This window comes from Lampetra fluviatilis, chromosome 18 (assembly GCF_964198595.1).
Source record: "Lampetra fluviatilis chromosome 18, kcLamFluv1.1, whole genome shotgun sequence".
Lineage (NCBI taxonomy): Eukaryota > Metazoa > Chordata > Hyperoartia > Petromyzontiformes > Petromyzontidae > Lampetra > Lampetra fluviatilis.
Genome location: NC_136292.1, coordinates 9,430,008 through 9,451,945, shown reverse-complemented (window position 1 = coordinate 9,451,945; position 21,938 = coordinate 9,430,008). Strand labels below are relative to the sequence as shown.

Here is a 21,938-nt window from a genome sequence, read left to right as displayed (position 1 = left end):
TTGTGAGCACCGATTTCTTCAGGTAAGCTGAGCACAGGGCACAGGGCAGTGTGTAGCCACACCATGCCCCCAGCCTTCCTTAGTTTCTCAGTGCAGGTGTCATACAGAGAGTGTTCATTTTATACTCGGTCAACATCGGGGAAGGCCTCGACTGGATTTCTATGCTCGGTACGCTTCCAGGAAACCCAGGCCAAGAATAAAACAGCGATTGGAACTTGTATATATTTTATGTATATTTATCTAGTTTTCGTGTTTTGCTTACCTTCCCTATACTTTGCACTCCAATCGTTGTTTTACTGTTTGTTGTTGTTACTTTCTGACCCACCCCTACTGGACACACCTGTGAAGAAGAGCTTCATAGCTGACTGGATTTCTCCAGGATAAAGATTCTGGTTTCTAACGCTGGGCTCAGATGGCCGCAATCGCGCCAGGTGAGAAGGCCCAGGAGTTTAACTCACATTATGGAGATGTTATTGCTACGCACTAACTTACCATGCCACCACATTACACACAAAACACACAACAATAAACAAAAATGTGTATATCAAAAAGTGGTACCTGTGCTTTTGGTGAAAGGCAGCTACCTTTTGCGTGAGTTCCTCCACTATTCGATCATCCTGAGACCAGGCCTAAGAAAGAGATGTCAATCAGTCTCGCCGACTGTTCCGTACAATGTGACGAGCATGCATGCAGTCGCATCACCTTTAAGCTGAAAATTGTCACCTCGTATAAGCCAGGCCGGGTTGCGACAAACCCACCACATGGAGGAGAGACCATCACGGTATGAAAGACAAATGGGTTATAACATAACAAAGCTTGAACTAACACAATCTCAACAGACAGCTCTGCAGCGTTGAGTCTGGATAGTGTGCGCCTCGATGGGTGAACACTAAGCACAAACAGGTTTGTGTTAATTCTAGATTTGAAGCTTTCGTGACTGCAAGGATTCATACTCTTAGGTTTTTCGGTAAAGTCACGTAGGTAAAAAATAAATAATACAAATACAAATAATAGAAATAATAATAGAAATTAAAAAAGAAAAAATTATAAATCACTAATAATAATTTGAATAATAATCATTTTTATTTATTTTTTCTATTATTATTTATATTATTTGTATTTTTATTATTTATTTTTATCTACGTGACTTTACCGGAAAAAAAAAACCTAAGAGTAGGTTTGTGCTAGGCTACGTAGCTACGTGGTGAGTGGCAGGAGTGCAGTGCGGACACAATCTATTGTTGTACTGCACTTCTAAACCTACGTTACCTCTGCTCCCCACCTTTACCAATGCGCCCTGACCAACGTGGCTTTGGGCTGGATTGTAGATCAACTCGAAGAGCACGAGGCCAAACAAACACCCACCACTGTTCCCCGAGGCTTGAAAAATGTTGTCCATCTACTCTTGTAGATTTGGCGCCTTTGGCAGGCTCACTAAATAAACTGGCACATTGAAGCGGGTGCTTTTTCTGTAAACAGCCCTGATTGAAAAAAATATTATAATAATTAAAAACAACTCCACTCTTTCATGACACACAAAATTCCTGTGCTACAAACATAAATGCACTTCCGTGGGACTGGCCCACAATGGCAATGGGTGGCTTGCGACAAAAGAAAAAAAAAATTCCAAGACTTGGTTGAAAAATAACTTAATCAGAAAAGATAAGCTATGTTTATCGCACACCCAGAGATTCACGGCCCACAGTAAAATAGCGAATTAACTTTTCGTTTGGCTCACCAGGGGAAAGAGCACGTAGTCTCGGAGAAAGTCCTGCGATTCACGCTGATCGTGGTCTCCGAAATTTGCTGCAGGCGGGAAACGAAACAAGTTTTGCACTTCAGAGATAACCGCGTAAAAAATATGCACATCCCAAAACAGCAATCATTTCCACTAACTGTTCAGAACAAGTGCACGTTAGCATATAGAGTCACGTAAAAGTGTGCATACATTATTTGCACATTATATGGCGCAACTTCCATTTCAATATTCCTATTTGACAGCGAGGTGAATTACAATATCAATGGGTATGGACGCTGCAAACGGGACACGTGCTCAGCTATCCACAGTTTGTTATGCGTGGCTGTTGTCAATACAATTTGCAGCATTTGGCCTAAAAAAAAATAAGCCAACCGCTTGCCCAACAAACGGAAAGCAGGCCTAATCCAGACACTGGACAAAGCAGACCACACAGTAGGCACCCAATTCTTAATCCATTAAAATTGATTCTCATGTTCAAGATACAAGCACCGTGAGTGTAAACATTGACAATTTACAATTTGATAATTGGTTGTTTACCCTGTTATCTGGCAACAAAACTGAGACCTTTTTTTTACAAGGAGTCATGTTTGCATTGACCACAATACCTGCGGTCGGAATGCAAACAAAAACACATCTCTGATAATGTATGCACTGTCCTTGAAATTGATTGATCCACACCCGAGACAGCTTTTCTTAGAGCCTAGTCTCACATGGTGTTGGACCAGATGACGCCAAAAGGCGCACTAAAAAAAAAGGTGTCAGTTTTGTTGCCAGATAAAAGGGTAAAAAAACAATTATCATATTTTGCTACTGGCAAAGGAGGTTCCAATGGTGAATTTACAATTTATTAAAATTACGGTGGAAATTCTTATCCGAGGACCCATTTGTTTAGCGATTGCTTCTACACGTGACTTGTACACAGCTAGAGCACCAGATGCACAAGACATAAAAAAAATAATAATACATATTTGTCAATGTTATATTGTGCGTGGACTTCATCCCACATAGCCACAGATCCATGTGACAGCCTCCTCCTCCAGCCCTATTCACCTGTAACTTCCATTATCTAAGGCCCAACCAGATGCGCCAAACATACTACCCACTATTATTGGTGGATGTATATTTCTATTTTAACTTTTCGTTTTGGGCACGTCAGATGAGTGACGATGGCAACGTCGTCATCGTATTTTGTGGCATTTAACCACAAAAAACTGCGCAAAATATCAGGAGCCATGTTTACGGTTAGGAGCAAATTATAGTAATCGTCAATAGCCACTCTCCTATAGCAGGATGGACAAGAAGTGTTCCACTGTGCACGCTAAAGGTGTAGGTTCATGGAGCAAACCAGCCCTACAAATAATACACATTAACAGTACAGATAAGAGAGCAAAATAAAATAACTGTTGAATGAAACGATCGACCCCTAATTCAAATTAATATTCATTAAATTGCAGGACAAGCCTGGGATCACTATACACCAAATAATAAAAGTCCACTCTAAAAACCAAAAGTCACTAACTTTGCGGATCACTGCGGAAAACTCCACTCACCACCTTCAGACGCACTGCATTTACAACCATTCCCGAGGGAGGGTGCTCCTCCGCATGGGCGGATGACAAGTCAGCTGGCACGTAATGATTTCACGGCACGCACATCCCGTGATAATCAATTATTGCTCTCACGACACATGGATTAAATCACGTGTATTAGCAATCAATGACATTACATGTAGGCTCACAGAACGGACACGGCACAACGAGGCAATGAAAACGCGATGTTACAAACCACACGAGCAACGCAGACCAAGGCGGACAGTACTAACGAGACATTGTAAATGCGACGCGCAGTGTAAGAGTGTACATAAGGGACCAACAAATGTAAAACCCCCAAAGCTTAAAACTAACCGTGACCCCAAACCGTGACAAAATTATGTTTGCTTTCTCCTTATATGGGCACCTCAGTGCCGAGATGTTAACTACCTCGCCCGGTATACAGGAGGGAGTGGGTTCGATCCCAACCCTGACGCTTGTATATTTGGAGTTTGAATGTTCTCCCCGTGGTCGCGTGGATTTTTCTCCGGGCCCTCCGGTTTTTCCCTCCACATTTAGAATCAATGTCACGCATTTAGAGTATTTGGCTGCTATACATTTCCATACAATAATCCACTTTGTCGAGCTATTATTTGGGGCCAGGTCGCTTGTGAAAAAGAGCTGCATAGCTCAGTGGACCTGACCTGGTAAAATAAAAAGTTGTTGCGAGTTTAGCGATTATTCAAATCGCAAGGGATCCATTGCTACATGGCTATCGTGAGGATATTCACCCTGAACGGAGAGAGCTGCCAGACGGACGCCCTGCTCGAACGTGCAGAGCAGCTGTCCCTCCACCACCGCCTTCTTCAGCTGCAGGTAGTACTGGTACCTGTACAGAGCGAGAGGTGCACACGAAGATCATCCATAAAGCCTTAAACTCCGATGAGCACAGTTGGCTATGTGCAGTGCGAAAGAAGTTCAACATGCGTACAACAGACTATTGGGGCAACCACTGTTCTATATAGCCTCTTGTTACAGCAGCTCTTTTGCCCACTTCAGAAATTGTTTCTTGCTGTGGTTGTCCCACCTGATGACGGACGCTTGTGTTGCGCCCGAAACGTCGTCATTTATTATTTTATTTCTATTATTATTTTTATTATTATTTTTTACTATATATTTTTACCTACGTGTCTTTACCGAAAAAACCTAAGAGTACTGTTCAGGGACACTTAATGAAGGGCGGCACGGCACGCAAGAGGGTGGGTAGGCAAAACCACGCCCAGCCACCTTTGTCTCCCCCAGTGCTTATGCTTAAACACAGCACCTGGTAGTCATATGAGGCTGAGTCGCCCTAGGTCAGGCCCATGACCGGTTCAAATATTCGTCACCAATGTTGTTCCATTTCCATTCATGGCCTCGGGTCACGAGGTTTGTAGCGCAGTGCCCCAACCGCATCACTACCGCAACACAAACACCCACCCCCCGCTGTGGTCACACGCCGGCGACCGGCGAGCCTGCAAACTTCCACGACTTTCTCCAACGTCGCCTCGCCTTGTACCAAGTGCTCACTTGTATCACACACACCATTCCAGCACGTTCAAATGCATCTCACGATGCGAAGAACCCCTTCGTGTTTCCCACACAGGAGCGTGCACCGTTGTGCCAGGGAATGACTGGATATTTTTTTTATTTACTCAGTCATAGAGCACTTTCCCACGCATGCTGCTATGGGATGCTTCTGCTACGAGATGGTCAAACCAACATTGTTCATTTCTCAGAGCTAGAATCGAGTGCAACACCTCATTTAATGTGATGGGATTTTTTTTATGCAGTCATTATGAACGGGGCCAAGATCATCAACTCGCTACACTTGAGATTCCTGTGAAATCCAAGGTGGACGCCCGGATTTAAACCCAGATTTTCAGCGGTGTGAGCTCAGTGCTGACCTCCCAGTCACCCTGCCACCTCAAGAAAAAAAATGTCTTGAAGCAAATTGCAACCATAACGATTCTTACAAACGTATATATCCGTCTCCGTTTAATGGGGCTCAAGTGTCTTTGCCTATGTGAATGCATGTGTTCGAGGCTTATGCACGTGTGTTGACATACAAGTGTAGTGACGTTGGAGATGTCACTATGGTGCCGGCCTGAGAGGGCCACGGCACGCGATACACCGTCATCGCGTACACCCCGTGGGCGGGTGTAGTACCAGCCCGAGCGGGGCTTGGCGCACGCTTGGATAGCGCGAGCACCACGCATGGCGTGTGGTGCGGGCCCCCACAGGGAGGAGTGAGAGAGTGTCAGCCCAGGGGCAGGGTTGCCCCGGGCCACGGCACTCTGGTTGACCCTGCAGACACGTGATCTAGAGTGTCCACAGAGAGGCCCCCAGGTGGGGGGGCTAGGGGGTGATCACGTGTCTGGGGAGAGCTCTCGAGAGGGAGCTGGAAGGCTCCAGAAGGGGGCGGGGCAAAGGGTGGAGCGGCCCCGACCCGTGGGGGGATATAAGGCGGGTCCCTGAGAGGGACCGGGGTTCGCTGCATTCTACAAGCTGGAAGCTCTACGTCTCAAGCTGGAAGCTCTACGTCTCAAGCTGGAAGCCCTACGTGTCAAGCTGGAAGCTCTACGTCTACAAGCTGGAAGCTCAACGTCTACAAGCTGGAAGCTCTACGTCTCAAGCTGGAAGCTCTACGTCTACAAGCTGGAAGCTCTACGTCTACAAGCTGGAAGCTCTACGTCTACAAGCTGGAAGCTCTACGTCTACAAGCTGGAAGCTCTACGTCTCAAGCTGGAAGCTCTACGGCCTACGAGGCATCAACACGTGGTCGCGGACCCGAGTGAGGGCCCGACCCTTCGTAGCAGTAACTCCTCTGTATAGGGTAGTTAGCTGGGTGGTCACCACCCTAGGCTGTATCTGGTGAAGGGGCAAGTTACCCCTTTGTGTTATGTGTTGCAAATAAATGTGTTGCCTCTAAAAGGAACAACGTCTGTGACTTACTTGGACCCACTACACAAGCATTAAAACTGCCCTCTGTATATACAGTACTCTATACATCAGGGAAGTGTGGTAAAACTCTAAAAGTGTGCAATGAAGCTTCCCAAAATGCACGCTTGGGATCACACGGAGGCGCTTCTGTGGCCGTCTGGAACGCTCTTCCTTCCGATACTTGGAAGCCACCGGAGCTATGCACTTTTAAATCTAGATTGGAAACTCATTTCTTTAGAACTGCTTTTTTGTTTAGATTGTTGTCCTTCCCCCACACCTCTGATTAGCACGGTTGGCTACGTACGATGCGAAAGAAGTTCAAAGTACGTACACACCAAAGTTAAAGATGTTTAATTGACTAATAAAATTGTAACCGGCCATGCTAGAAGGGATGATGGTTGGTGAGTGAGAATAACAACAGAGTGGAAGCCAAGGGAGGGCACACCCAAGAGGACATCCGGCATGGAGATAAAGAAATGAAAAACAATCTCAATCAGGTCAGACGGCGAAGGGGAGGCCTTCACCCAGCAGTGGATTCTTGATGGCCGATGTTCGATCCAATACAAATAGGTGCATGCTGCATATATTGGCAGTGCAGACACAAACACAAGAAAAAACTTAATTCCATTCTCCCTCCATGCCAACAGCATTGTTTACTAAAAACGTCTTCTACTTCTTTCGTGTGGCTGATGGAGATGCACAGCAACAACTACAATTTCACATTCAGGTGGTCAAGCCAGATAACCCCGTCAGGAGCAGGGGAGTGTATGGCTGTAAAGTCTCCTTTGTACACGTGGATCGGGCTTTGCGTCATTATATGTTTTACGGGCTGTTCTGGATGACCAGACTTGGACTCTGGAGAGTTTTAAAATTTTCCATTTGTGCATGAGATATCCGCATCTACCATGGTTTGTGCAGATGCTGTTTCGGGTGGACCATGAGCTTCGTGGAAGATCAAAACCAGGGATATTCTGCTTTGGGTGTTTCACAATGTTGGCATAAAGCACATGCCAACGTTGTGGGATGTGAACACCAACATTCCACGTTTTGGATGACAATAATAAACCCTTAAATTTCGATTTAAAGCTTTCGTGACTGCAGGTATTCATCTTCTTGGTTCTTTCGGTAAAGTCACGTAGAATGGAAATAATAAAAATAAAACATTATCAAATAATTCTCACGACGTTTCGGCCACAACGCAAGCAGCCGTCCTCAGGTGAAGAACAGGTCTGTCAGAAAGACAGCATCTGAGGACGGCTGCTTGTGTTGTGGCCGAAACGTCGTGAGAATTATTTTATGTTTTATTTTTATTATTTTATTATTTCCATTCTACGTGACTTTACCGAAAGAACCAAGAAAATAAACCCTTATTTCTCCACTAAACTTCATATTGACAATCATCCGTGTGGCATATATAAGGCATTGGACAAGTACAGTACGGTTAAACATCGCACTTGGAATGTGCACAGGGGGGCGTTTGCATATGAAAGCACAAAATCTGATTTCAATAAAAAAAAAATCCCTGGGGGCTTCCAAAAAGCTGCCGAGAGACTGCCAACCGCAGGTGCCTTTTGCCACATTTTCTCCATGAACACCTTTTGGGATTTGAAAGAAATTACTGCAGAATTTCTCGTTTTATAGTTTTACGGTTCCTATGCTTTGTGATATCACGCAGAAAGCGCGTGCCAATGAATGTCCTGCATACCTGTCAAAATACATTACGCCCGATATTTGGAATTTCCGGCCACTGGCTGGTTAACGATTAAAAATCAAGTCGGAAAATTTGCAAGAAAATTGTCAAGCAAATCGTGGCCAACTACGTTACTCGTACAGTAAACTGAGCAGACAAATCAGGAGTATTTTATTTGCTTGGAAATAGTTTCCCTTTTCCTGCTGCAAAATCCACAAATACACCTGTTATCAAATTTCCATTACATTCACACATACAAAACCAAAGATCCCCTATGAAGCCGTAACAGACTCTTGTGGCAAGTGCTGACAGCGAGCACCTATGAAGGTCGGCACGGCGCACGAGGAAGGTGGGTGACCAACAACATCCGGGCTGCCTTGTCTCCGTCGTGGTGATGTTTACGCACCATACTAAGTACTTGTTTGAGGCCGAGTTGGCCTAGGGGAGGCCCAGGACTGGTTAACATAATCTTCACTGATGTTGGTCATGAGCAGGAATCGAGCTTGGGTCGCCGAACTCGTAGCTCAGTGCGCTAACCACTAAACTACCACTCCCCACGTGTGTATAGACACAGATCGCCCGTATAATTTTAATAGACTGTGGGGGCAAGTGCTGTCAGCGAGCACCTATGAAGGCTGGAACGGAACACGAGGGGGTGGGTGGGCAACACCACGCCCGACCGCCTTTGTTTCCCCAGTGGCGATGTTTACACACCGCACTAGGCACTAATTTGAGGCTGAACCGACCTAGGGGAGGTCCAGGACCGGTTAAGACGTTCGTCACTTGTGTTGGCCGTGAGCGGGAATCGAACTCGGGTCGTGGGTTCGTAGCGCAGCGCCGCGCTAACCGCTACACTACCACTCCCCCTGGTGTGTATACCCCCCCCCCCTACATACTTATACGGTAATGTTCACGCACTCACACCACGTGATTTTGGAGCTGCTCAGGCGAGATACATCCTGAACAAAGGCAGCCACATGATCCACGCTGTCATGACCTCTTTATTTGCGAGTCTGGATAGCAATGACACACCGCAGCCACGACATTGTAGACACGACGGGCGCGAGAATTAAACGTATTTTTTTTTGTTACAAATTCAAACACCGGCTTACCTTGCTGCGAGCCAACTGAGGAGCGGCGCTGCCTTGCAGGGTTAACGGAGACCCGCTCCGCGCACGGAGACCGTCGTACCCCGGACGCACGGCCCGTCATCTCACGGCAAGACCCACGACGCCGGCTGTACGTGGGCTCGGCAAAAAACACTGTGGCTTTGAAGCAGAATTTTAATGATTGCCGCTCTTTCCCTTTGTTACGCGACGCGCGCGCGAGAGAAGCAAATGCCACGGTTTCGCAGATCAATGACGCATCGCGATCCTCAAATCGGCAGTGCGGCCACGCTGAGTGTATTTCCGTAAATAGCTCAAGAGGTCTTTTTTTGTGAGGGGGAAAAGGACTTACTGTGAGGCAGCGTCGCATCATCATCATCATCGCTATCATCATCGCTATCATCATCATCATCCTCGCTATCATCTCTATCATCATCATCTATCATCATATCTATCATCATCGTCATCATCTCGATCATCATCATCACTATCATCATCGCTATCACTATCATTGCTATCATCATCACAATCACTATCATTGCTATCATCATCATCGCCATCATCGCTATCATCATTGCTATCATCGCTATCATCACTATCAGCTATCATCATCATCGCTATCATCATTGTCGTCGTCATCGATTATATCTCATCACTATCATCATCGCTATCATCATGTCAACTTTCTTATGGTTCATCAGCATTTTGTTTAAATGTAACCCCAACTGATTACGTTAATGATACACCACGGTTATTTTCCCAACTGTCATAACGGTGATTATAATTTAAAATAAGACCAACATAGCCACTCAGCGTAATTTAACTTGAGTTGGAATTACAAAAAACGCAAAATAGAATGTATGTCCTAAATTTGAATTATCTCTTGACTTAAAGCTTTCGTGACTGCAGGAATTCATATTCTTTGGGTCTTTCGGTAAAGGTTCAAGAACTTATCTCTCGTGACTTTACCGAAAAAACCAACGAATTTTAATTATCTCATTAATAGTTGTATAAACCGAAGATACCATTACCAATGTTATAAAAAAATATAATGATCACCATACAATACACTATCTGGGTCGCCCGAGGATAACATCAAACGTGGAGAACATTTCAAGATCATTCGTGTATATCTTTTTAAAAACATAAGATTAGAACACCTAATAGTGACGTTTATTTTTTGTCCGCTGAGCTGAGGCGTTCTCAAACATTGTAGCCAACACACGAGTTATTCCATACGATTTGCCAAACATTTCCAGCTTCAAGAATCTTTCAGATTTCCTTGATTTCCAGACAGGTATCCTTCTCTTCGTGAATAATTACACACATGCATCGGATTGTCTCCGGTTCGACACACACTACCTGGCATTTAATGGGAAAAAATATCTCACGAATCAAACATCCTCGACAGATTCATTTTGACATCTGTATTCATTTAATATCTCGGCGAATCAAACGATATGCAAGAACGACGGATTCCTAACGCCATCGAAATGCGCATGGATAACGGAGCCAACTAGCAAGTTGAAAAGCCCGAGCAAGAAAGGTGAACTCAATCACGGCTACAGCAGGGCCCCCCCACCATCCCACCAAAGTCTGCAGATGTCACGCGGGTGTGCGGCCTCCGGTGTTGTTGGCAAGACAACGATGCTCTGGTAAGGGGGGGGGGGAATGCCTGGCGAGAGCACAAAGTAAAGCCCACAGCCGTAAATTAGGGCACACACAGAACCGAGGACAGCGGTGTGTACGTCAGCTCATTGCAACCATCCAATACAAAAAAAACGGCCAACGGCCCACGTATAAGCTGTAAAATTGGAAAAAAACTCGTTTCTTAGGAGCTGCTTTTCGTGTCTCGTGCCTTGTCCTTCCCCCGGCACCTCCAATTAGCGCGGTTGGCTACGTATGGTACGAAAGAACGTCAACATACACGCATGCGTAATGCAGACTGCCGGTTAGCAAGCGTCTCACTAAGGCAGGGGTTAAACCAGGTTCACAAATTAGTGCGTTAACCATTGCAGCACTGCTCCAACACAGTAGTAGCACAGCACTGGAACGGTATGGTCAACACCACGGCTGGATGCCTTTGTCTCCCGCCCCCAGTACCGATCCAACCTTTATAGTCTCTTCCAAATATTCTGCACAGGCCACCGCTTTTCTGGTGTCGGCATTGCCAAATCTTGAGCGGTGCATTGCGGTGCTGACAAGCACAGTGTTGGGTTGCGCAGAAGCCCCATGTTTTCACAAGAGATGACGTACCGAACCAGGTACTCATTTGAAGGCTGACTTGACCTGGGAAAGAAAACCTGTTCAGATGATCACCACTAACGTCAACCGTTGCCAGGAAATTTAACACGGGTCGCCGGGGTTCTGAGCAGAGTAGCGCTAACCACCACACCGGTCGTCAAAACACACGCACGCTTTTGCATGTACGTATTTATTCCCCGCAAAAAAAAAAGGAGGCCGCACATGTTCAAACTATTATTTTACAAACGAGCCAAATTGGACTGGCAGAGTCGAAGGGGTTCAACAATTTTGAGACCGAGAATGAGATGCAGTCAATTATGGATTGAGTCGAGTGTTTTAGCACGTAGCCCCCCCCCCCCCCCCCCCTATACGCTGCAACACTGCACGAGAAATGGATCTACTGCTGAAACGCAAGACCCTCAAAAGTTCCCTTGAGAAATACATCATTACTCTTGCAATGTTCTACTTTTACTGGGGGGTGTGGTAGAGTGGTGTTGCAGTGATTAGGGCACCAACGCTATAAGCCTGGTAACTTAAGTAAAATTCCCGGCCACAGCCTAACATCAGTGGCGAGTGATATCTTAATATGCGAACAAGTCCTGGGCCTCACCACCTTCACCAACTCGCACCGACCAGCATGGTGAAGTATGGTCAAACTCCCATGACTGGCCAGACATGAGGAGGACGGCTTTCATCCGTCAGTGGATTGACGAATAAACGGGAAAACTATTTATTTTAATTATTTTATTCTAACTTTATTATAAATGACAAATTCTGTCCACCTATTGTAAAAAATTTTTTTTATAAACTCTTCATTATTCATCGTACACAGAGACACCACTGTTTCTGTAATTAATGCATTTATTTAGAGAAAAAAAATTGGTTGCATTAATGTTTAAATGAAAGAGTAAAGTTTTTTTTTGCTGCATGTCCAAATGTTCAGCCGATTATTCTGGTAATGGCCTGGATGCACTTCCACCAAACTAAACAGGCACTTAATGGTTTAAGCTCTTCGCTGCTCCCAGTCGCCACGCCTCATACGCGTATAAAGCTCTTCTTGTTGAGGTAGTTTCCGTTAGCAAGCGCCCACACACTTACACATACACACCTACACAAACACTTCGGTACTTGGCATGCACACACCTACACACATCCACCCACATCGAGACAAAGATTGAACAAAAATTCCCAAAGAGCCTACACATAGAGGCTCTTGAGGCAAGCGTACACCCACCCCCACCAGGTAGGCATATGAAGCCGAGTCGACATTTCATAGGCCCACGCACGACCTGTTCAGATATTCGCCACTGATGCTCGCCATGAGCGGGAATCAAACTCAGGTCGCCAGATTCGTAGCCCAGTGTGCTAACCACTACACGGCACAACAGCTGCCATTCGCCACTAAGTGACGGTGCTGTCACCCCAGTGCTTGTGCCAGACTAGGTGCACTTTGAGACCATGTGACGTGTCGAAGGCTCGCGGGCAGGTCACAGAACAGCCTCAGGTGTTCTGGGTTGAGTGAGATGGCCGACAGATGCATTACCTGGACTCTCTACTGTGCCAACTTGCTGCGCTTTACCCGCTTGGTGCTCCGCTCGTTTTTTTAAGTGTTGCTACTCTGCTCTCCGTTGTTGTTGGAGGGCGACATCCGTCTATCTGCCCAGCAGCATCCGTCATGAGCCTCCTACATAGAGGCCGATCTTGATACCGCCGGAACCAGTCATCAGCAAGTCCACTCCACTCCAGATCCTCCTGTACCACATCAGTCCATCTCTTCTCTAGCCAATGCCATGCCCATTTAGCCGCCTCTATCTGGCCAATCAGAAGCTGCTTGGGCATGCGGTGGCTAGGCACGTGAGCTACATGTCCCAACCAATGAAGCCTTGCCTGCCGGAGGAGCTCACTGATGGAACTGTGTCCAGATCTTTCAAGGATCTGCAAGTTCATCACACAATCTAGCCTTGGTAAACGCAAAATGGATAGAAGTTAGTTCCAGCCTGAATGTTTCAAACTGGCACAGATGTTCCTTCAGAGGGGTCCAAGTTTTGTAATCATAAAGGGTGAGCATTACTGTGGCTGAGAAGACCTGGAGCTTTGTATGGAGGGACAGGCCAGGTAGCTTTCACACAGCATTACGCAGCTGATGAAAAGATAATGCCGCTCATTGAATTCAGAGACCTCTGCTGCCCAACCGGAACTAGTCACAAGCACCCAGCTCAGGTATGGGAACTCCTTCCCTCTCTCCAATACTGCCCCATCACTCATGGAGAGTTGAGAGGGTGGAGTGTTTAATGACAGACAATAATACCCAGGCAGATGCTTTGTTTATGTGGGGTTAATGGTAAGGCCCTACCTCTTAGTGGCACGTTCTAGGTTCCAGTCTCCAACTCTTTCTCAGAGTAAGCAGAAATTACCAGGTCATGAGCATATATAATATTGTTGATCGTTAGGGACCCATCCCTTGACCGCACTCAGGCATCGATAAACCTCCCATTGTATCTGTACCATATGGAAATTGTTCTGATGGTACAGCCATGGAATCTTATCGAAAAACGTGGTTAAACATTTTTTTGTTAAATAATTGAAAGCCAGAAGACATCCACTCCAAGGTGAACATATAATGGTTCTTGACTCCCGGCCACACAACTAAACCACACAAAGACATACCCACACGCAACTTTCTGGGAACTGCATCTCTCACAACAAATATGTCTTCAGACACCTTAGACCAACTGGGACAAAACCATGAAAGGAATGGAAAAATTTGCACTCTACAAATATCCACAAACATAACAGCAGTCACAGACAGCTGCAAATCTACAAGAAAGCGAGACATCTCATACCATCTCAACGCCGGCAAACGCTGCCATTATTTGTAAACCAAAATTATACTTCAGTGGGGATTAAAAACTAAGAACAAACCTTATGTACACTGATGGGATTTGCATTCGGCATTCCAAAATAGCACCGTGGCAATGGCGTGCGTACGGTGGCTGTGCATTCTGTTTCTAGTGGAAATGAAATTATGCGTATTACAGTGCCTCCATCAGTTCCGCACCCATTGAAATTGTGGACGTCTCTGCTTGGCACATAACGTGATGACTTTATTTTCCAGCACAAGAAGAAGAAGAACGCAATTTTGAGAAAAACAAATGAATGCCTGATTTAATTAAATTAAATGTAAACTATGATCAAAAACAAAAAAATCATATAAGTTCACCTACACTGTGACAGTGAAAATTAAATATTAAAGCATGTGCCACGAGGCAGGCAGTTTGAATGCGGTATCCTCCACGGAAGTGTCTGTCGGTGTCTATTATTGCTCACTAATACACGGCCTAGCATTCCCTGGAAATACACTTGCAGCCAGAATGGCATTTTCTCATGAAATTACATTTTTACAAATATCATAGTTGCCCAAGTGGGTAACAAAAGTCTTGGGACTGTTTATCAGATCTGGACCTAAAAACATTGGGACGCTTAGCCGATTCATTTTTAAGGGTGTTTTTCTTGTAAGAGGTTAAAAACGGAGCACTTAGTCAAAACTCCACGAATGTCCGCAGAGGCAGGTTCAAAAGCCACGATTGCTGCAATGCCATTCCTTGGCCACCTTGCAGCCCTCTCGACGGGTTTGAGTTTCCCAGATCAATCTACGTCATTCAACTCGTTCCTCCAAAGCATGTGATTGCGAGCGTGTGCCACCATGCCCCGGCTACGTATGTACGTATCGCACCTCGTTATCCGCACATCAGGTTTTACCGAAGTGACAGCTATGACTTGGAATAATATCTCCCATGTGATCACAGGCGAAAAATAGTACTTGTAAGCAGGCACAAAGTAGTAATGCAGTAAATTAGGCACTTTGAGAGAAAAAAATGCCTCTGTTTTATCACAGCACTGAAGTAGACTGACGGAGCCTATTCACACGAATTATTTTCACATCCATACAAACGATGCAATGGAGTACATGTTTGCTATCAGGCGATCAACAATTCACAAACCGACTATCTATCCAGTGAATGTTCACGATTCGGGCATTGCCGTTCCACGAAATAAGTTTATTTTTTGCTTCACGATTTGGTGCATTGCAATGCGTTTAGTGGCTGCAGGGGTCACATGAACTAGTTGCACACAACATGAACACATTTTGCGGCCCTTTGTCAATCCACTGCCGATTGAACACTTCTTCCACATTGTCTTGCTCATAGTTGCTTGTTTGACAATACAGGTAGTCCTCTACTTACGATGGAGATGCGTTACGACGACCCCATCGTAAGCCAAAAATATCGTGAGTAGAAGATGGCCTAGCCTACCCAGGAGTCTTAAAGAATGGTGATAATTTAGCAAAACAAAGCAATTTACAGTACCGCACAGTATAAACTATATACTGTATGTATTTATTAATTACAACACTGTATTGCACAGTAAAATGTAAAGTAAAAAACAAGGTAAATTCTTAGCCTACCTATAAGAACTGCAATTTAATAGAAAGTTTTTTCAGGAAACAATCCTATCTGCTATAAAAAAAAAATCCAGTATCGTATCTCGTACGCTGCTGCGTTTGCCTGCCGAACGAAATTTAAAATATTTTACAATTTTGTCGTATCGCTATCGCCATCGAAAGATCGAAATATCGTAAGTCGGACCATCGTAACTCGGGGACTATCTGTATTATACTACTGTGGTCAGTGTGAGTTGGTGAAGGGGACACCATGCAGGACTGGTTTCAATATCCCTCGCCACTGATATCAAACTCAGATTCATCGCGCAGGGGGCGAAACATGCCGCATCCCACTGCCACAACGTATATGCATCAAATATACTGAAATGTTCGCAAAACAAAAACAAAATCCCTCCATATAGCCTTAACAGACTGGAGGGGCAAGTGCTGTTCGCGAGCACCTATGAAGGTCGGTACGGCACACGAGGGGTTGGGTGGCCAGCACCATGCCTGGCCACCTTTGTCTCCCCAGTGGCGATGTTTACACACCGTACCAGGTACTCATTTGAGGTAGAGCTGAACTGGAGGATGCACAGGACCGATTCAGATAATCGTCACTAGTGTGGACCGCGAACGGCAATTGAACTCGGATTGCCGGGTTCGTAACATAGCACGCTCACCATTGCACTACCGCTCCCCAATAAAATGTTCACACGCACACACAAACACGTGGCTTAATGCACGCATCGTGAGCGTTGGAACCCAATTGAATCGACGAATTGAATCGACGATGCGGCGTGACACCCACCCTTGGGTAACGTCCCAGCACCGCCTAATCGGAGGCAATGAGGATGGAACGCCAAACCGGCCAACGCCAATTCCCGTGCCTTGAGCCCCGTTGTGCAGGGAGTCACACCGGCGGTGATTTAAGGCGGAATGGCTGCGTGCACATCCGCTGGCGGTCACACTTTAACACGCGCCCCGCTTTCATTTCAACTTCAATTTCCTGCCAGCCATCAGCGGCGGTGCGTGAAAAAAAACGACGAGTTGGCCTCGGGCGGCGACAAGCTGGGCAAGCCAGTCCAATTAAAACGTGGACCTTTTTTTTCCGAAATGAAAAGTTAAATACGTCCTTTTGACTCGTCAACCCCGAAGCATAAAAACCTCACGTGCGCGTCGGCTCAAGATCCTAACAAGAGAAATTTAAATAGCCACTCGACTCTTCTCTGTCACCCCCCCCCGCCCCCAAAACAAACATTAACCTCCCGATGCCATGCAGCCACCTAGTGTTCATCAATTCCATGAGCTGACCATGCGATCACTCGGGATAAACAGAATCGCATGAATAGGATCCCCCCCCCCCCGCTCTTGTCGTGTGCGGCGAGTTTCATCGTCACAGCCAGGATAAAAGCAATACTTCCCTGCCTGAAAGCCATCCCTCTATTTACTGCACTTAACCCAGGCCTGATAGCAGGATCAAAATGTAGTAGACCTCAACACCAAGAAAGTTTGCACAAGACACACGCCCCTTCCATCGAGGCACGAGGCATGAACAGCGAGGCTGAGTCCATTGCCGTTGAGATGAGTGTTCAAATGCACTCTGCAAGAAGTCACCTGGGCTGTACAAAGACGTAATAAATATATATTCTCTGCTGCTGCTGCGTAGGATCACAGTGCAATGCAACGGACCGTAAATTAGCGAATGGCTTTCTTAGAGCCGAGCGACGTCCTCTGCCACGAATCCGCTGTGTGAGGAAGCCACAGTGCTGTGATTAAGAGCCCCGAGTAATTGCAGTCATTATCGATCGCCATCGAGCATTCTCAGTCCACTGCTGGATTAAGACCTCTCAATAACAACTGCACCTTCCACAAGTCATTATCGTGTCAGACGTTTATACGCTATTAGGGAAACATCAATATAAATGGCTCCATTTATTTCTTTTAAAGCCTGGACATCAAAAGAATGTTTATTTTTTTTATCAAACGGACACAGGGTCCCACAAGACCTCCGTGAAAAAAGATTACATCACAGCAATCGATGGCTTTTATCCAATTGCCATACGCCAGTAGACCAAAGGATCTTTGGATGTCTGAAGAATGGTTGCTCTTCATGAGCAGAATTACGACTTGAGCTCTTTGCTTTCAATTTAGTAAGACTTCCTTTGCCAATAGACGCCGATTTTATTTTATTGAAGGATTCTTCATTCGACACGTTCATAGCAAATACACTTCATCAAATTGAAAGGTTGTTAGCAGTTAGTTGCTTATGCTTTTCAAATGCTTTTCAAAGCATAATCAACTACACTTTTCAGGTTACGTGATGACGGTGAGATATAAACTACCTCGCCTGGTATACAGGTCATGGGTTCGATCCTGACCCTAGCGCCTCTATATTTGGAGTTTGCGTGTTCTCTCTCCCCATGGTCATGTGGATTTTTCTCCAGGCCATCCAAATTTAGAAACCTGTGTTGATACAATTTGGCTGCCATATATTTCCACGTGATAAGCCACTTCATTGAACGATCATTTGTGGTCATGTCACTTCTGAAAAAGATATATATAGCTCAGTGGGCCTAATCTAGTCAAATAAAAAAAGATATCGTTCTATACAGCAGAATGTGCCCTGTCCTTCGGTAGAGACGTTAAGTCGGCTCTTCCCATGGGCTTGTATGACAAACTCATCCTACAAATAGCAAGATGAAGCACTTCACGACCTACGTGGTGTCATGTGATATTACGCATGGTGTATGATATTTTAAAGGATTTGGTTTCAATGCGGCACCACGCTGTGATTCACTACTGTGCTGTGGAATATTTAACTCAAATAAAAAAAGCACATCATTTCATAAAAGACAAAAATGAAAAATTATTATTCCACTCACAAGCGGCTTGCCAGCATGATTTCCCCAACTCCCCCCTCCCCTCCTTTTAAAAAACAATCAAAAAGCAGCAGTCTATTGCTCAAATTACAATTTTTTTTACAACTTCAACAGGAAATAAAGGAATGCATGGCGCACTGTGAATGCGAAGTTATTGTGTCTCACAATATTTTCGCGAGTTAAATAATTTCACTTGTGCATTCCAAATGAAGCTCAGGTTTTTTCTATTCGAACATTTTTTTTTAATGATCTCTCTCAAGGGAACGACTGTAACGTCTATTAGGCGATGATGTATTTCATATTGCTTTGCACGCACGCAGGAGCGAGTGGCGATCATAGCCGATGACCCGAGTTCAATACATAACCATAGCTAACATCGGCGGCGAGTAATGTGTGAACCAGTCCTGGGCTTCCCCGAGATAAACTCGGCCATTAACACATTGTCCTTGCGGAGGGAGCTGGTAGGAACGTTGGGTTGCTCGGTCAACGGCCAGGGTCAACGGCGGCGCGGCGTGGTGTATTCCGCAAATATGCCCGACTGCGAGGGCGGGCACAAGCTGGCGTGAGTAGGTTAAACGTTGAGTCGACCAGCCCCTCCCCACCCAGCCCCACCCCTCCCCACCCAGCCCCTCCCCACCCTCCCCACCCAGCCCCTCCCCACCCTCCCCACCCAGCCCCTCCCCACCCAGCCCCTCCCCACCCAGCCCCTCCCGACACAGCCCCTCCCCACCCGCCCCTCCCCACCCAGCCCCACCCTCCCCACCCAGCCCCACCCTCCCCACCCAGCCCCTCATCACCCTCCCCACCCAGCCCCTCCCCACCCTCCCCACCCAGCCCCTCCCCACCCTCCCCACCCTCCCCACCCAGCCCCTCCCTCCCCACCCAGCCCCTCCCTGCACGACGGACGGACACAATAATCCCCTGTGGGCTGGTGTAACCAGGAGGTTCCTACCAGTATAAGTACCTGGTGTTGAGTGTAATCATGAGCAACGGGGAGACACAGGCGGCCGGGCATTGTCCACCTCATTGACCCCGTGCCACCCTTAATAGGTGTTCAGTAAATCGCACTTGCCCCAGCAATCTGCATGGCTGCACAGGGAAGCTTCGTCTTAGTGTGGGCGTGCATACGTTCAAATGTGAGCACGTGGAGCGAAGAGCATGGCCTAGTCCAGGGGTCGGCGACCAGCAGCTCCGGAGCCGCACGCGGCTCTTTAAGGCGCTGCTACATGACTCGTTATACTGGTAGGAACCGCCAGGTTACACCAGCCCACAGGGGATTATTGTGTCCGTCCGTCGTGCAGACAGGGGCTTGGTGGGGAGGGGAGGGTGGGGAGGGGCTGAGTGGGGAGGGTGGATAGGGGCTGGGTGGGGAGGCTGGTGAGGGGCTGGGTGGGGAGGGTGGGGCTGGGTGGGGGGTGAGTGGGGAGGGGCTGGTCACCCCGTGGTGCCCTTATAAAACTCAACGTTTAACCTACTCACGCCGGCTTGTGCCCGCCCTCACAGTCGGGCATATTTGCGGAATACACCAGCAGCTCCCTCCGCAGGAATGTGTTGTCGAGACCACAGTCTTGTATTCACATGCATTGCAGCTCTTTAAACATTAAGGTTTTTACCGCATTCGAAAAAAAAATTCCTCTGGTTATTTTGGTTTGCCGACCTCCTGACCTAATCACTACTGTGGTGAAGAGAAATCGGCTGGCGATGTTTTTCGGTGTTGACAATACAAGCAGGCTTCGGTTAGGACCATGTTCGAAGCCGGATAACCTCCAATGTTTAAATTCAGTATTGTGAAGAGCATGAACTTAGAAGGTGGGGTTTGCGAATAGAATAAATTACGGTTGGCGATGACTGAAGAAAAGCAGAAAATTATTGGACACGTGAAAAACGTACACGTACACCTATTTGTCAATCCACTGCTGGATGAGGGCCTCCCCCACACCATGTGGGTCGTGGTGGCTATTTGACCATACTTCATCACGCTGGTCAGTGTGCGTGGGTGAAGGCGGGGGAGCACACGTAGTCGACAGAAGTAAGAGAACGATTAATTTTGCTGATCTGCCCCCTGCTGCCCACAAAGTAGCCCCGCAGCCTCTGGCAACCTGCCGTGCGTGGTGTTCGCCTATCCCAGCGCCGCACCCGAGTTCAACCCCAAGACCGGGCGCATTCCAGCCGATTTGGTCGCACATGACTCAACAGCACGAATCAATTAAAAAAATAACCACTCCTGACCCTGAAGAGTTTGGTTTATTACCCAACTTCCCTGGCAACTTTTTGGGTTTAAATCACAAGGTTTCTATTTATTTATATATATAAAATATTTTTTTTAAACATAAATTCTCTCCCACCAAAGGCAAACTCCCACACGCGAGCCAAGAAAGCCTCCCAATGCCATCAATCACCTCACGTGGTCATTCGTGCACAGCCAAGTATGACGAACATTGTTAACTGCTCTCCACGATAGAGAATTTGAAAAATAATAAATAAATGCGTGGATGTATGGGGGACGGCAACACTTGTAGCTCCAAAATCCCACATTCTCCGAAAGGCTCGAAGCGTCCGCCATCGAGTAAAATACACTTATTTTTTACGTCCGATTCTTTCGAAAATCGGTTCGGATGAGAATATATTAAAAAAATCAGCCCGGGCTACTGTCGGCATCAGACAAGTGGGTGACGACAACCTTCACTTGGTCCACCTGTGCAGTTACTTCCACATGCGAACCAATGTCACTCGCACGGCAAGAAGAGTAACTTAAAACGCTGAGAGAAGCCCTTGTCAAGGCCACTTAAACCAGAACAACAGGCCCCAAAACTACGTATCGACCAAATGAACATCGCAGCCTCACCCAATGGCGTCACGTGGCTTTCAAGCTTGGATATAGAAATGTTGGTTGCTGTACACCAACTATTCCATACGCGAGAAGAAGAAAACTGTTCCATTTCAGGTGTTTACAAAGTGCTGACATTCACACACGTGCTGTTTTAGATCTCTGCAAAGGTCACACCCACGGGCGAACGGTGTGAACAAACACCAGAGCTGTAGGAACATTTTGCTTTGCGTTTCCTCTCTGCAGATGGTGGATGTCACAGCAGCAAGACCGATACACCCAGTCAGAAATTTCGTCACCGGGCGTCAAGACTGACGAATATAAAAAAAAATCCTGCAAACGTCACACATTGGGAATGGTGTAAACAACTCTAAGCGTTAGATTTTGGTTTTTTTTATCACACACACACACCTGTGGTAAAATCAGTTCGAAAATATGCAGTTCGGCTTCGTACTTATTTGCCGTGCAAATGTCATCACCG

At 46.4% G+C, this 21,938-nt stretch overlaps 1 protein-coding gene across 4 annotated transcripts in view; it reads right to left on the bottom strand.

The window, feature by feature from the left end:
* Positions 1-21,938, bottom strand: part of LOC144937210 (tyrosine-protein phosphatase non-receptor type 14-like) — an 81,949-nt gene that overhangs the window by 51,506 nt on the left and 8,505 nt on the right. For all 4 annotated transcript variants that reach the window (XM_078864562.1, XM_078864563.1, XM_078864564.1 and 1 more), the window contains exons 3-5: positions 4,080-4,177; positions 1,739-1,806; positions 559-629 (exon numbers count right to left, since the gene is read on the bottom strand). In XM_078864562.1, coding sequence (XP_078720688.1) covers positions 559-629; positions 1,739-1,806; positions 4,080-4,177 — 237 coding nt within the window. The remainder of the gene's footprint in view (positions 1-558; positions 630-1,738; positions 1,807-4,079; positions 4,178-21,938) is intronic.